At 38.9% G+C, this 17,204-nt stretch overlaps 1 protein-coding gene and 1 long non-coding RNA gene across 3 annotated transcripts in view; one reads left to right on the top strand and one right to left on the bottom strand.

Moving 5' to 3' along the window:
• col4a2 (collagen type IV alpha 2 chain) overlaps nucleotides 1–17,204 on the bottom strand; it is an 82,006-nt gene that overhangs the window by 28,679 nt on the left and 36,123 nt on the right. For both annotated transcript variants that reach the window (XM_011489939.3, XM_011489940.3), the window contains exon 4: nucleotides 16,254–16,334. In XM_011489939.3, the coding sequence (XP_011488241.1) occupies nucleotides 16,254–16,334 (81 nt within the window). The remainder of the gene's footprint in view (nucleotides 1–16,253; nucleotides 16,335–17,204) is intronic.
• LOC105358762 lies at nucleotides 1,579–5,342 on the top strand. Its single transcript, XR_002872488.1, has 5 exons — nucleotides 1,579–1,873; nucleotides 2,402–2,436; nucleotides 2,937–3,094; nucleotides 3,425–3,520; nucleotides 4,893–5,342. It is a non-coding gene; the product is annotated as an uncharacterized LOC105358762 (long non-coding RNA).

Here is a 17,204-nt window from a genome sequence, read left to right as displayed (position 1 = left end):
GAATCAACATGGCAAGTATGAGTCAAAGTTTTTACGTTTGCAGCAGGCGATGCTGTTTTATTTTAATTTCATTTGACTGCAGATTGATATAAAACTGCAAAAGAAAATGCTTTATCCTCCTGACTGTAATGCAAATTTGTTTTCTGTAGAGGACATCTCTAAATTTTCAATGATACCAAATATGGGCTCTGGGAATTGTAGTTTATTTATTTTTCTCTGGCAGTCAGGAGGATATATGTCTTTTAGATGCAGGTTCTCTTTTATCTTGAAGTTGAGTCATGGCATCTGGACTGATGTTAGTATGTTTCACCACCGACTCAAACAGCGGATGAGGCTGATGAAGCCACTTAGATAAGTGGGGAAACTTCTAAAGAAAAGAAGTTTTAAGTCCAGATGCCATGATTCATTTTCGATATAACATATTTTCTCGTTTGCCACAGGGAATACGTTCCATAAATAACCTGCAATAGGTGGAATCTGCAAAGTAGGACTGTAGATTTTTTAAGACTGTGAAACCCATCACTACACACTTTATAATTGTTTTATTTATTTTCACTCTTTTCTGACTTTCAAAGTTCAAACCTTCATAGGGAACATAGTCCAGTTTTGTAGTATGAAAACAAATATCTGCTTTCGTGATAGAAGATTTACGTAGATTTAGCAAACTGAACGCATGCTGTACAGGAAACAAGGCATAAAGTAGATTAATTGACAATGGCCAACAGCCAATCAAGACAGAGAACACAGTACAAGGTTTGAAAATAATTAAATAAATATAAGTACGCAAAATTGCACTGAAAAAAATCCCTGAATCAGCGAGATCCTGAAAGGTAAACCATTATATATGGCGAGGGAACACTGTATACGTCTTTGTAAACCACAGCAGTCTCTGATCCTGCTCTTTGACTTCACTAAAACCCACATGTTGTGTTTGAGACGTGGACACTTAGGGGTGAAGTTTGTTTTCTGGATTGTGATTTCGTCTGACAAATTTGACCCCATCCTTCCACTGAACTTGCTAAATCCTATTCAGGGACACATGGGTTGCTGGAGCCAACCCAGATACTGTTGGGCAAAGATGAGGCACATCCTGTACAGGTCACCAGTCTGTTTCAGGGCCACAGGATCACACAATTTACCAATGAAACATGTTTTTGGCCTGTAGGACGAAGCCTGGAGAAAACACTGTGCACAAGAAGAACATGCAAACTCTGCACAGAAAGGACCCAGCTGGGATTTGAAGCTGGGATTTTCTTACTCTAAAAAGAGTATTCGGGCTGTGGTTGGAAAGATGAACTTTTTTACTTTGATCTAACTTAATCATTTAGTTTGGTGAAAATAAATCATTTTTTTGAGTTCATTTAACTTAAAAATAACACGTAGTTGTCTGGGATAGATATTTTACTTCCAATCAATTTAATTCAATTAAGTTGGTGTAACTTTGGTGTGAGGCTGTCAATGCGTTATGACGTCACAACGTAAGGCAGCACAAGGAATTGTGGGATACCATTTTCTGTCTGGGCAGATTGGGGTTTAAGTGTGATTTTTTTATCCTTGTGTTTTGTTGTCTACACTGTAAACCCGGATAGTCCAATGAGCTCAAAAGTTTTATGATCACTGAACTCAAAAGTAACAAACAAGTTGAGTCAGCTTAAAACCTTTAAGCCGATTCAACTTTTGCCACAGTTATATCTTTATTGGACTAAAACATTTTGAGTAAATGAAACCTTGGAGTCAAAACTTATGAGTAATGAGACGTGATGACGTCATAATGTACGCCCATGAACGTGAACTCAGACACAGAAGTCTTCAAGATGGCGGAGGTCTGATGCGAGCGGCAGCTGGCACAAGTCGATAACGCACATACGTCTAGGTAAGTCGTATTATTTTATTTTTTATTGTATTTTATGACTTTCGCCTCTGTATTATATATTTGTTGCTTCTTTTGATGTTCCTTCTAGTATATCTTTGTATTCATGACGTGCTCCACGAGTTTGTATGTATCTTCGAATATTTTTTCTGAATTAAACAATTATGTATGTTTTGCAGTATCATGTCATCAGAGAATTATTGCTTGTGGTTAAAAGAAGTTGTTGGGGCAAAGTTTCAAGTTTTACGTTTACCGAGTTGGTTGGCGCACAATTTAAATTATCTAACCGTTACTACTAGCTAGCTAACCGTTACTACTAGCTAACCGCTAGCTCTGGCAGAGCGGCTGCCACAGCCACATATACGACTCAGTGGGAATTGCCTTTTTTTTCTACTACTTTTTACCACAGGCTCTGCGATTTGGTAATCGTTATTTTTTTGTGTAACTTGTATTTCACGTAGTAACCTAATAAATGCAAATGTGGGCTAAGCTAGCTGCCTTACGCTAACATGTTCTCGTATCTTCTTTTAGTGAACCGGCGGTGCGTTTGAAAAATAAGAGCAAAGGTAAGTTTTGATTGTAATTAACATGGCTGCAATATTTAAGACACGAGCAGCTCCCAGTCCAATGAATCCTCCGGCTATGGAGAACATTTGACTTTATTGACAAATTAAATTAATTATAAATAAGGAAAAATGTCAAAGCTACCTTAATGTTATGTAGCAGTTACTTTGTCCTGAATTGGGCTCGAGTTAGAGTACTAAATGTATCATATAGTTTGCTTAAGACTCAAAAAGCGGTATTTTGGCCACTGGTTTGGTTGTGATTTGTGTTTCATAATGTCAAATATTTTAATATAACTGTTTTGTCTCTTCCTTAAACATCCTCTGAAATAATATGTCATTCTAGCTAATGCACAAATATTAAAAAAATATTAATATGCATCCTAGATTACATATTGTGGACAGAGTATTGAGGCTATTGTAAAATGCAGCGGTTTTTCCAAGCTACCAGTAGCTTGAAAAAGCTTTAAATTGTGTTTAACATTTTAATTTTTTTTTTGTAGATGTGAGCTGAGTTTCATCGCATCACAAATGTCAACCTGCGAAAACCGTTTTATTTTGACCTGGACAGACAGACGCCACGGATGCTGATCTTTTTGAGACAGAAGGCAGCACGAACCGGAAGGCTCTTTGTGACTTTCTGCACCTCTATGATAAACAGGTGAGGTGTAACTGCATGGCATAATCAACATTATGCATTAGTATGGCTAAAAGAAGGGGCTGACTTGGATCGGTTTATATTAATCACTGAGCGTTTCTAATTCAGTGAATGACTGTAAATGTTTACTTCACTGGAGAAAAAAACATCAACGTTGATGCCAATGCATTTGTAAATATGAATTTAATGTCATCCTATGTTTGGTGTATTTTTTGAAATAACTGTACAATTTTAAGATAATTAAAAAGACTAGATGAACTGAACTGAGCCAGACCAAAGGGTGCAGTCATTTGAATATGTTTGCCATATTAATTTGTCTTTTTCTCTGTGCAGCAAGAGCAGACTGCTGATGTCAAAGGTACTCCTGTCCTGTACTGGCTTCCCATATACAAACGTGAGGAGGACCCACAATTCTTCAAAGTTTGGAATGTAAGTACTTTATGACGGATAATGTTTTATTCACTAAATAGTACCAGTGAAAGTGTGCTGGTTAATACTCCAGCTGTGTGGGTAATACAACTTAACCAGAAAGTCGTGCCAAAGCAATGTTATGTGGCAAAGCACATGGTCTCCTAAAATATTGCACTCCAGCTCATTTGTGCTCCTGTACCTGACCGTGGACCGTGGACCTCGCCTCTGGCTCGTCTCTGGCCCACAGCCGTCCTCTATTTCATCTGGATGAAGCCAATCTGCTGGACTTTAAAAATGCAGTTGTTGAACTAGAAAATGTAATTTTTTCTCAAAGAGTTCTGGTACATCGCCTGTCCGTCCTGGGGGAGGAGTCTTTGTTTTATTTTTTATAAAGGAGTTTTTCCTAACTGTGTAAGAGGGTCTAATGGCAGGGATGCCCAGTTTAGTTTAGTCTGTTTAGTTTAGTTTAGCCAATACCTAATGTATTATGATTTCATGTTCTTGTACAATTGCCGGTATGAAGCCCATGGAGACGACTTTTGTTGAGACATAGGACTATATAAATAAAACTGAACTGAATCTTTGCTCTTAAGTTGCATTGGCAAGAAGGTGACATTCTTTCCAGCAGGTTGTGTCATTTTTATGGAGATGTTCTGTGCTGTAGTTGAAAAACTGCCCCATAACAGAGACACAACCTGGTGGAGAGTAACGAGTGCTAACTGTGAGAGCATGACATCAGGAAAGAGTTCCAGAGGGTGAATACTAGGGAAGAAGCTGGGCCGGATGGAATTCCTGGACGTGTCCTGGAAGGTGCTGAACATCAGGCACAAGCTGAGAGTTATATTGGTGAAACTGGTTAGGTGGAGGGAGGGGTGGGGTTTGGGTGAATAAATGTGATCCTGTTTTCAGATTGTCATGTTACAAAAGATTTTGTTTATTTTTTTGTGTACAGTGCCTTATGGAATCATGAGGACTCTTACAAGTAGCCTTATTTTGATTTCATTTGATTTCGTATTATATAAGCTCTGTTCTTCCAGATCCTTTTCAAGCAATAAATCAATCTCTACATGACTTTAGTTAAAGATCACTGTATTGAATTAAGCAAATGTGATTTAAGTGACTTTTATGTTTTGTTTTATTTTTTTTGTCTTTTTAATCTATGCATTTCATCATTTCTGTAATGAGTTTGATAAATATGTGTAAATTATTTATTGCTCTGACTACAATGCTTGAAATCATTAATTTAAATCAACTTTAATAATTTTCCTGATGTGTAATTTCTGACCTTCTCTTAAAATGTAAATTTCAGGTTGTAGTTTTTGCATAAAGTTTCCTTCCCTCAAATGATCAATTCTTTCTTTAGTACTACACTGGTTTTTTTTCTTTGCAGATTAGTCACCAGAGGCAGACATCAGCAGCACCTCTGTTGGCATTCTGACCGTCAGCAACAACAATACAAGTTCAGTTCATATCTGTCCGCTCAGTACAGCAGTTGTGGTGGAAGATGAGCTTGTGGTAGGCGACATTCCTAAATGGGTATTTTTTGGAGCGCTAATGTTTGTAGGGAAAGGGCAGACTAAGAAAATACAGTTTTATGTGGGAAAAGGGTACACAATTTTTGCTTTTCTTGAAATGTAAGAATGCTCTTTTTTATAAAGTTGTATAAGGAAATGGTGTAAAAAAGATTGGTGCTCATTTTTTGCTTTTCTTGAAGACTGATTTTTTTTTATGGCTTGTGCACTTTTTTTTACACAAATTGTGCAGGGTTTTACACTTTCTAGTACCATAAGTTGTTCAAATGTACTTTTGTAAGGTGGTTCAAAAATAAACTTGCAATTGCAATTCTGCCTCAGTTTTTCTTTTGTAAGAATGGCCCTGACTAAGAAGGACAAATAAGACTAGTTTAGACTTCAAATGATTAATTTTGAGTTGAGATATATTAAAGTTTTTTAGTTAATTAACTAATGTATTAAGGTTCAATAAAAACAAAATATTCTAGTTCAGTAAAGTAAGAATCTTTAAGTTAGTTAAATAAAAAGTTATAGTTTAGTTTTAGTTAAATTGTTTTAATTTATTCAACTCAAAGATTTTAAGTTCAAATAACTTATACTTTTTAAGTAAGTCAACTTAAAAATTATTATGTAATCTGTTTCCTCAAAAATTTTGAGTTCACTGAACTTATTCGGGTTTACAGTGTATCTATTTTACTCTGTTTTTACTAATTTAACCTGTTATCTTTATCTCTTTCTGCACCAAGAGTTGGAGTGTGGGAAAGGATGATGACTAACCCCCCTTGTGGGGAAAGATGTTGTATGTCCCGTTATCAAACACAGAGCTCATGACATTTAACCTCCTGCCCTGTAGTGCATGTGAGACATTGCTGGGTTTATTCATGTCTTTGATATGGAAATTACAAGGCCTGTTTGCCATACTTTAATGTATGTAAAATCAAAGTGAAACAAATAAATAAATATATAAAAACCAATGTCATTAATACATTGTACTGGGTAGGATAAATGTATGATGTAAAATTAGATTAATGTGTTAAATTGAGTTGTATAAACAAAAAAATTCAAGTTAGATCAACTCATATTAAATAGAGTTGGATAGATGTAAAAAATTAAGTTGACTATACTTAATTAAATTACGTGTTACCAGTTGAAGTGATTCATTTAAGTTGGATCAACATTTTTCTTTTTAGAGTTTATATGGGACAAGGGTGCTAACCACTACACCACCATACAGCCTAAATTATTGGCCTTTTACTTTTTTAATGTCCCTTTAGGCTGGGGCTCCATAAAGAGACAGCAATTAGTCAACTATTTTTTTTTTAATTAGAAAATTAAACTGATTATGATGTGCATAAATGTCAGTTTAGAAAAACACTAACAAAACCACATGAAGGGTGTTTGTGTGTGTTTTTAAATCAGACTAAATAAGGCAAAAAGAAGAGTTGGATTTGGAAGAGAGGATGAAAAACAAAGCTAAGAGCCCTCTGCATGTCTGCTTTTTCTCCTCATCTCACAGTCACACCGGTGGATTTGGTCCTGCTGCTCTGTCAACTATCTCATATGTTTTTGTTGGACGCATTTTTCCAGGACTCATTTCCCTAAGAATCCCATTCTCCACGATACGCTGAGGGGGAAGCGGGGCTCAGCCGCCCCGAGGTGAAGGCAGAGGTTAAGAGAGAGACTGGAGGGGCTTCGCTCGGAGGGCAAAGAGTGCATTCGACTTGATGCCCCGAGGAGGACTCAGCAGAGTAAATAAACATCTGTAGCTGATGTTTGGATATCTATTAGGATGAGTTCTGATCCCCCAGCTGCAGCCAGAGAGGTGAAGTCTCTGCGGGCTCCGCAGAGAGTCATAGCTGCAGTGATCATGATTGGTCCGGTCAAATATGAAATGATACACCAAGAGTATCAAAGGAGAAGCAACAAAGTCAGAACCCCAGGAAAAAAACAGAGTATCGGAAAGATCTGTGGGAAAGTTTGACTGTGTTGCTATGGCTTCAAAGCTCCAGGCAGAACTAAGAAAACGTGTAAATGTGATGTTTCCAGATGGTACATCACATTCCTCTGACTCATCCCTCAGAAAGGACTTGTAATGTGACAGAATGATGGAGGGGGGAGGATAAAAACACAACATTCAGAGTCAGTACAGGATTTGTTTCCCATGGACGGCTGCTGCTTTCTGCTAATAATCATAACGATCACGTTTACTGCTCTCAGCCCAGTTTACATTACACCTAATATGCTTAGACTCCCAGTTAAATCTCATCCGGGCTAGTGCACGTGCCAGATATCCAAAACGTCCAAAGCAGCCCTAATCATCATTGCTTTTACTCAAACAGACTCAAAGGGACGTTTCCAGTCTGAGTCAAGAACAGTTTGGACCTCCAGCCATCCCAGGGGTCTCTGGGGCCTGACACCTGTAGCATTGCTTCACATCAGAGGCTGTTGAAAGCGGCGCTGTGAGCTCACGTGAGGCTGAGCAGGATGCAGCTGCAGCCCGTGCGAGTGAATGTGTGAAAGAAAATGTCTGGAGCACAGAACCAAACGAGGTGTCGCCCTCACCCCAGAGATCCGCCACCTGTGTGGTTCTGTGGAGTGTCTGCATGTCTGGCAGTGTAATGAGGTCCATCAGGACGGTGTCGCTACGACAACCTCATGGCTGCATTTATCACTGCCATTAGAGCCTCCACTGGAGGAAATATTAGATTCATATATAATATAGTGGATTAGAAAAAAGGCTGTGTGTAACTCTATAGGTCTGTCTTTCCATGAAAAGCAAGTTGGAATCATGGGTTGTTTGCAGAAAAAGTTGTAAAAAAAGTCATTTGGACTTGGTTTTTTGAATTGAAGACATTTCCAAGTGGCTTTATCAATTCTCTTATGTTTTTTTAATCATTCCTGGACATTTGGAAGATTGGAAACTGTTTAAAAATAAAATAAAAATTCTGAAAAAAGCTGCAGATACTTTGTTTTTGTGTCCCTCTGTTCTTTGCTTTCGAGATTAAAGGCCCACTCGTGTTTTTGGTGTTTTTAACATGTTCTTGTAGCACTTTTCTGATGATGAAGGACATATATAAAAGAAAAATGAAGCTCAAAATTGTATGTCTGAGAATAAAAACAGATTTGTAAGGGAGTGGATCTTTAAAGTTAGTCAGGCAGGCCGTGTAAAGACCTCAGAACTTGACTGATGTGGTCTATTTTGTTGGTCCTTGTGAGAACTTAAGCAGCAGAGCTGTGAATAAGCTGCAGTTTCCTGCTGGACGAAAGAACAAGAAATACTCAACAAACACAGAATCACCTGTAGATGATTAAAAGATCACTTGAACATGTTGCATTCCCACATGGATTTATGTCCCCCCAACTGGAACGCATATTCATCAGTTCCTCCAGGCAATAAGTTCATGCATGTGGTGTACTCACTTAAACTACCAGCTTATCAAGTTGTTATCTCGCGTATCCTGCACATGCAAATTACATGGGGCCACATCCCTAATTTCAGCAAGATGTGAAGAAACCTCTTGATGTTTCGCCATGGAGGAAAACACTTTAACTGCACACATTTACAGAAGGCCCGATCGCATGTTGCATTACCTCAATGCAAGATCTTTATCTTCAAAGTCTGCCTTCTAAAAGAAATCTTTCTAACAAAATCATGCAGGGATTTACCACCACCACCTCTTCAGGCAGCCCCTGATGGGGTTTCAAAGCCTGTCCTGGTCTGGGACACGCTATGGTTGCCCTAGAGTCTTCTTACTTCAGCTTTGCCAAACACAAAACCTCGTAAATCCAAATAAAGATATGAGCGTCACCTTTCTGTACTCATCTTATCAGAACCACACAGATATGATGGATGCTTCCAGCGCTGGTATCCATCAGAAAATAATGTCAACTGTCTTCTTAAACGGGGAGGACATGTACGAGAGAACATAAATTGCTCTTAATTGCATATTTTTTGAGGAGATGTGGATAAAGCGTGTTTAATATCAAAGCCAGACACGTCCATCTTTGCATGTTGATCTCAGCGGTCTGCACCTCTGGTATGATAATACCACCGGCCTCCACATGGTTGCTGTTTCAGGTTCTGCAGCTCCAGCAGATGAACGATTGCAGAGATTTGTAACCTCTTCATCTCTTAGAGGCAAACAAAGGCTCTTCTTTCTACTCTCTCCAGGATGCATTTGTCCCAACAGTTCAAAGCTTTTCATTCTGTAAAATATTTATTTTTCCCACACCAACGTAGATTTACTATCTGACTTTTTTTTATGCAATATGGTTTTCTGAAACAAAAGCAGGGTCTTGTCTTTTATATTTATTTGCAGTTTCTATTGTATTTATGACCTTTGTAATGTTAGTTTGTGCTGCATGGCTGCAGCTATCACACTACAACGCTGTTGAACAAGCATGTTACTAAAAAAGCCAAAAGGTGGATCAAAAAAAAGTTCAAGCACTTTTCAGCCTGTAGCGGTCTGGTCTGTGACAAACCAGTTATTATGGGGGGGGGGAACTTGATGAAGCATCTGAAAATGTGGTCATGGGGGTCATATGATGTTTCTTTAAGGTATTTTTATTATCATTTATTCTGCTTTTAACACATTTAACACTCATTAATTATATATTCTTGCTGACTGATGCACTTTTTATTTTGCTGCAAATGTGTTGGTTATAATTTCTTGTTTTCAGTGATTGAATTATTCACTTTTTGTTCTTTAGTTTTTTTGTTTTGTTTTGTTTCTTTTGGCAAAACACTTGTTTTAAAGACCCTCTCCAATGAAAGTGTATTTTTTGTGGTATTTTTTTATATGTTCTTGTAGCTTTTTTCTGAAGATGGAGGACATAAAGGATAAAGATAATCAAGCTCAAAATTGCATTTCTGAGTATTTCTTTATTCAAATTAAAAGCTTTTAAAATAGATCAATAGATGATTGGAGTGCGGCTTTAATAAAAGATGTACTGACTAAAGATGCTAGAAAATCCTCATTTCATGTCCATGTACAGTCAGTGGTCTGCTGTACTAACCAGCAATGATTCCCTGCTTCTTTCTAGGATCTAGGCTGGCAGTCTAAGCCATGAAAAATGCTGTGTTAACAAACAAAACAGCTGGTTTCTGTCTGTCACTTCAAGCATCTCTCCTGACATTTCCTACAGATCTACGACTCTGACTTTCACGCAGGACGCTGCCAGAACAAAATCTAAGCTGAATTCCTCTTTCTGCCATTACTATGAAGACTAAATCCTCCCTTCCAAGGTTTCAGTGATAGCAGCAGGCTGTTGCTTTCACTCTTTTTCCAGCCACTTTTTGTTTTTTTGTACCAGTTTTTCTTTCCTTGACATGCCCACTCAAGGCCCAGATGAAAGGTGAAGGTCTTCTGATTGCAGAATTCCACACAAAGCTATAAAACGATCCCAAGATGTTACTTTCTGATTTGATGAGGTCTTTAACACAAGCTGGTTTTTGAGCAATCAAAGCCAGCTCACTCATGTCAGAGAAACAGCTTCCATCAGAAGAGTTGATCAAACGTGCAATAAACCACAGCAAAATCATGTCAGTCATTTCAAATCCCTCAGAGTTCACGAGTTCGTTGTTTTATAGACGAGGCCTGCTGAGAAAGATGGTTTGCTCAGGCTTTAGTTTCTCCTTCGCATGTGACTAATCTGGAAAACATTTCATAGGTTTTATGTTCTTGGAGAAAAATGGGAAGAGGAGCCTTGGATCATCAGGATCCGTTATAAAACTGAGCCATAATTTATATTAAAATGGCTAGGTTTTGCCTGAATGACTAATCCTTTACGTAAAAACTGGAGCAAAACAATGAAAGAAAAATGCTCAGAGGAAACGGGCAGAGCTGTACATCCCAGGTCAGAAGCGTTTGATCTTTTCTAAAGCAGAAACATCCTCCTCACTGCCTCTGATAGGACAGGAAGGTGAACCAGAATGCAGGTATATATGGACTTGTTTTCACGGAAAAAAAGAGATCTCTGCCATTTATAGCAGAGGACAAACACAGGGGGGATCTTTTTCCCACAAAAACAAAGACGGACTATATTAAAAAAAGATCATGGGAGCGTCATTGTGCTTCCACAGAATTGTGTCATTTCCTATCTGGCATCAGCTGGGGCAGCCTTTCTCGTTGGGGGAAAAGGACGCCATCTGACAGTCTTCATGATCCTTTCCCCTTCATGTTTTCTCTTTATGTCACAAAGATTTTATTTTTCTGAGGGTGATTTATAATGAACTGACACTTCCCTGCTAAAAAAACCCCTGTAGATTCAGTTTCCCATGATGCTCCAATTTGTTTCACAAGCTGCAGAAAGCTCTACTGCATGACGCCACCTACCACGCAAGAAAAAAGAGATCATTAACATCTTTATTTTTGCTTTATTTGTCAATTCGCCAGCTCTGTTTTACATGTTTTCCAGCAGCAAACTCCAGCCTTGTTGACTACTTCAGAGGTTTTATATGCCTGATTCTCTGTGCTTCATTTTTTTACGGTGTTTTCCCCAGTTTTTTTTTTTTTTACAGCCGATCCTATGAATTCAATCCGCTAATGATGCAGAGGAACAAAAAGGGCTTTGGAGGCATGCAGATGGGAAAATTTGTTCTGCAGGCCAGCAGCAAAGCCTCACCCTGCCAAATCCTCTGTTCTTTTTTCCAAAGCAGAAAGCACATGAAATTAACATAGTTCTTCCCTTCCATACCATCTTTGTTCCTCTTTCAGCCTCTTTTGTGCCTTTCTGTCTCTTTAAAAGACTTCTAACAATCTTGGTAGCTGTTTCTGGACTTTGTTGGGTTCCAATTTTTACAAACCCCCCCCCAGTTTGTTTCTTGTCCTTCAATATTTAACATAAAAGGCTTTTTATCCTCCATCATCTTCAAGCTTCAGCTAAGCAATCCTCTAAGGGGGGGGGGGGGGGGGTAGGGCAGGCAACAGATTTAACTGAGGGATGTTATTGCTTCATAAACTTGTGGTGAATCTCCACCACATCCCAGAGGATATTTCTTTGTTTTTTATCTGCTAAATGTTAATCAGCGGCCCATTAACAACTTCCGCCTTATCCCTGCAGCTGCACAGAATCCCGACAGCTGCTCAGGATCACTGCTCTCCGCTGGGAAAGACGAGTGGAAACAAAAGAAACATGACGGAGAGGAGAGGAGAGGAATGGATAAACTGTGAGGATCCTGGTTTCCAACGCTTTCATGAACTGGAAGAAACATTGTGTTGAGTTCAAATGGTATGCTGGACAGGCAAATGTTCAAAAACTATTCAATTTATATTCGATGAGCAACAGTTTCAGGTAAAAACTTTTACATTTCGGAAAGGATTCAAAGGGGTTTATTGTCATATGTGCAGTAAGGAAACGGGTTTCCCTGTACAATGAGATGCTTACTTTGCCGTTCGCTCTGAATGTCATAAGGTTAAAGGTAAAATAAAATAAAAGATAGGGTAGGATATTTACAGGATATCTGAAAAATTCACACCAAATATAAAATATAACTGGGCATCAGTAAATGACAAAACCTATAGACAAATCAGCTGCTGTGCAAATTCAGCTGAAAATAACTGCAAAAGAGACTTTTATGAGCTAAGCAGCACAGAAATGTTTGTACAGTTAATAAGTTGCAACCGTTCCTTTGTTTTCATGGATTAATACTGCCTCCTTTTTGTCTGTGCGGCCGTCAACACTTGGTCAGAGAGTGATTTACCTTTTTTCTATTTTTTTTTAAATGACAGAGAAAAACAGCAAAGAGCGCCTGCTGATGACATTTCGCCTCCTCTATAACGTAAAACACAGATCTTCCTCCCTCTCCGTGGGTTTCCTGTATGCATGTGTGCACTCCAGAGGTCAGACCTCCGCTTTAGCTGCTGTAAAACACTCTCCATCTAAGCTTGAAGAGGACTTTTTCACGTTTTTAGGCCTCATTATTCCTGTGTCTCATAGCTTTGTTCTATCATTCCAGACACAAACTGGATGATTTTTTTTCATCTAGATAAGTTACTTCTTTTCAGACATGCAACATAAATCTGTGGAGACATAATGAAGCATTTAGGCAGTGAAGTTCCTGTGATGGTTTGTGGCACTTCTGAGACCTAAATAGATCAGTGACTGTCATTTGACCAAAATCATTTCGGCAATTTATGAACCATTCTGTCATTACGGGAATCTTTCCGAGCACGCTAAAAGGTTAAAGGGCTATTTCCCTTAGTGAGTCAGAAAAAAATAATTTAAAAAGGTTAAACTGAAGACTTTTGTGAGAAAAAAGTGATGTAACTGTGGGAAACTACCCCTAAATAACTTTAAACCTTGGAAAGCTCAACATTTTAAGCAAATATATGAACAAAACTATGTGTCTCCAAGAAATAAAATAACTTCTAGAGTTAAATGAATCTGGATTATGTTAAAGCAATTCTGTTAGACCTATATCTACCCCTCTCTTTTGATGTTCTAAGGTTTGCTACACTGTTTTTCATGATTTAGGTATTAGTTTATTGAGTGGATTCAGATTCTGATAAAGGTTTTTTCTCTCTTAGAGGCAGATTTCCTCACCATTATTGACTAAAACCCTTTTGCGTTTTTCCAGAAAATATTCAGTGCCGTGTTTTTGGATTTTTGGCTTTGATGTTTTCTTTTTTGCTGTCTCCTCACAGTGAGAAGGTCCTTGGTTCGAGTCCCAGCTGGGACTTCTCTGTGTGGAGTTAGCATTTTCAAAAGAGTGCATGCGGTTACCCTGGCTTCCTCCCACAAACATGATTCATAGGTTGATTGATTATTCAAAAGTGTCCCTAAGTGTGCATGTTGGAGTGATTGTGTGCCTTGTGACAGACTGACGTCCTGTCCGGAGTGTACCCCGCATTTGCCCAACAGTAGCTGGTACTCCGTATATATAGCGGGTTAAGAAAATGGATGGATGGATGGGTTTTCCTCAATTTCTCTGTGTAGCACCTGGAGACACACTTGGCTGGTTTTAACCTAAACTGACTTGAACTGTGGGGCTGCACTGTGGTGTAGTGGTTAGCACTCTTGGCTCACAGCGAGAAAGGCCCTGACTAGATTCCCAGCAGAAACCTTTCTTTGTTGAGTTTGCATGTTTTCCTCGTGCGTGCGTGGATTTTCTCCGGGCACTCTGGCTTCAAACATTTTGGCCAAAAACATATTACATAGATTGCTTGGTGTCCCTACATGCTGGTGTGCATGTGAAAGTGTTTGTGAGTGTGTGGCCCTGCAACAGACTAGCAACGTGTTCAGGGTGCACCCCACCTTTACCCAACAGTAGCCAGGATTGGCTCCAGCAACCCTGTGACCCCCAAAGGGGATTCAGCGGATTCTGAAGATGGGTGGATGTAGCTGAAATGTGTTGAGATGAGGTCTGGAATTCCTCTAAAAACACTTTGACTCTCCTCTTTGCGTTGCTTTGTGTTACTGATTTGCTGCTGTGCCTCTGTTCTGAACCAACAAAGCTTTGGTTAGTCAGAAAGCTGACTTCCCCATTTGCCTCGACAAGTACAGGAGTTCAGGGTTCATCGTAAGATGCCATTTGGTGTGAAATCATACCAAATGATGAGATTTAACAAAAAACTTCAAGATGTCTGGAAATACTTCAGCTTCAGTGATTTTGGATCCAAATTCAACAAAACAATTAGATACTTCACTTGACATTTTGTGAAGTAATCACATCATACTACCCAGTGCTCCGATGATTTGATTTATCCCATGTTAATGCGCAGACAGAGGCGGTCAAAAGGCAGAAAGTGTTTTCTGAGGTCATGACAATTTAAGGAAGTCTAACTCAGTTGAATAATGCCAGCACGTGTCTAAATCCAAACAAAGCCTTTAATCACGAATGACCTCACGGTTATCTCAGCATGTTTAGTCTGTGAGCGTCTCCGATTTGAAAGCAGCTCTATTATCTGCACCTCTCCTCCGCTTGGTCTTCCACTTGTTAGAACCATCCTCCAGTCTGACCTCCACTTTTGCACAGATTAATGACGTGAATTTGATCACTTTGGCCTTAAAAAACTGAGAAAATATTTCTTTAAGCAGCTGACTTCAAAATGTCTTACACGCCTTGTCAGAACAAAGTAAATCTAAGAGTTCGGCGATGTAATACTTTCATCACCCACAGGAGGGAGCACACGTGGAGCATGATGGGACATTTCACTGCTATGATTGGTGTTGATAATTTTGTAAAGCAGGAAAACAAAAGTGGTACATAATAGTTTGTGAATTGTTTTCATTTTAAGTTTTTGACAATGAGGAGACAACTCATGTCAGTCTGTTTTCACAGGACTACAGAGATAAAAAAAAACAACAACATCCATTGATCTAGAACAGTGTTTCCCAATCTTGGTCTTTGGGGACCTTTGTCCTGCACGATTTCTATGTTACCCTCCTTATGCATAACTGATTCAGTTTATAATCAAGCTCTGCAGAGGGCTGAAAATGACAGCCATCAAAGGCAGGTGTGTTTGAGCAGGAAAGGATTCAAAATATGAATTTTGTGTTCCCTGAGGACCAGGACTGGGAAATAATGATTCAGATCATTAGCATTGCTTAACCTTATGGTCGAACTTTCTTTACTAGTTTACATTTAAAGAAGTGTATCAAAAACACAGAAACAACTGTCACATGAAACCATTTTTTTTTTGCTTTTGGTTATGTTTTAGTCCAGAAAAATACTAAAAGCTTTTTTATCTTATATGTTAAAAAATGTTTTTTAATCATTTTGTTATTATCTTAAATTTAGTTATTTTCTTTAGTCATTTTTTTTGTAGGTTGTTACTGTTGATCAATTTTATCTTGCTCCTGGTTGCGTTAAAATTTATTTTTCAAAATTAATCTTCATAAATCATGTTTGTATTTGACACAGACTTAAGATTTTTTCGGTTTTAGTGCTGAAGTATAAATTTTTTCTTTATACTTTTATCTGAAAGGGCTCAGTTATCCACTGTGGAGAAAACTGTTGAAAAAGAGAGAAACATAATGGGACATATAATAATCTTTGGATTGAAAACCTTTAAATGATCAGTCAAAAGTGTGATTTTGTGTTTTCGCAGGGATGACAAACAAATGCAAATGGAAAAGCACTCACTGGGAATCAAACCTTCAATCCACCTCAGCTTAAGTCAGGTATAATATCAACCTGTAGGAACTTATTAGCAGGGTCCTACTTATACACTGTACTCCAAAAGTTACCCAACACTGAATGGATAAGTATGAAAGGGTATCTACAGTGGGGGACTTACCCGGCCTCCCTTCTCTGGGAAACATTTGCAGCCTCCACTGCAGTCTCTTCCTCCGCAGGGGCCGCTGTGCTTCTTCCCGCCCTGTCAGACACAAAGCAGACATAACCAGGATTAGCGCGGCATCACAGAGATCAGAGTCAAGATGTTCGGAGCATTAGGTTTATCTTCATAAACACGGCTGTGAAATGTGCAGTCCGCTGAGGGGGGAACCGTCCTGTCCTCTCGGTGCGAACAGCTGTGCTTGTCGCGGGTAAACACACATATGGATGGAGGCAGCGGCTCCAGTTGCATCACTCTCTGCACTTGTTAGCTTGATGCACTGATGTGGCTTCCGTGATACAAAACCAGACACTTTGGACACATTTGTGGTTGAGAAAGACAGTCACAAAGTGAGGAACAATTTCTCTTTAGAAGTCTGCATTCCTTCCCAAACCACCCAGCGTCACAGGCTGATCTGTGTTAGATGTAACACACACACAAGTCCACACACAGACAGAGCACATGGGGTTAGCACAGACACAAACCGATCCAAGAATGCTGTCACAGCAGACCAAAGGTCAGAGGAGTCAAGACCCTGAGCTCCCTGAAATAACCGCCGTCCTTAATGAAGACAGAAAGGAGTCTGTGTCCGAAAAAATTCATCCTATATTTGTTTACTGTGTAAACACTGTACGCACTTTTTTCATCTCAAAGTCCTTTTTTAGGCTCAGATATCTTGAGACTTAAAATATGGTTAACAACATGTCTGGTTTCTACCAATTGAACTTTTTTTTGGAAAAAAAGTAACCAACTGTGGTTGGAAAAAACAGCTGAGCATTTACACTTTTGTGGCATTTTTAAGTTTATTTACCTCAAGGTTGTAAAATAAATTTATAGCTTTGGTTTGAAGCTTCAACTGTTATGAGCGGAAACCTTTTCTGTGTTTTTGTAAGTTCAAAGACAAGGGAAACG

Source organism: Oryzias latipes, chromosome 21 (genome assembly GCF_002234675.1).
Source record: "Oryzias latipes chromosome 21, ASM223467v1".
Lineage (NCBI taxonomy): Eukaryota > Metazoa > Chordata > Actinopteri > Beloniformes > Adrianichthyidae > Oryzias > Oryzias latipes.
The sequence above is the reverse complement of the archived record's forward strand: the minus strand, read 5'-3'. Positions and strand labels throughout refer to the sequence as shown.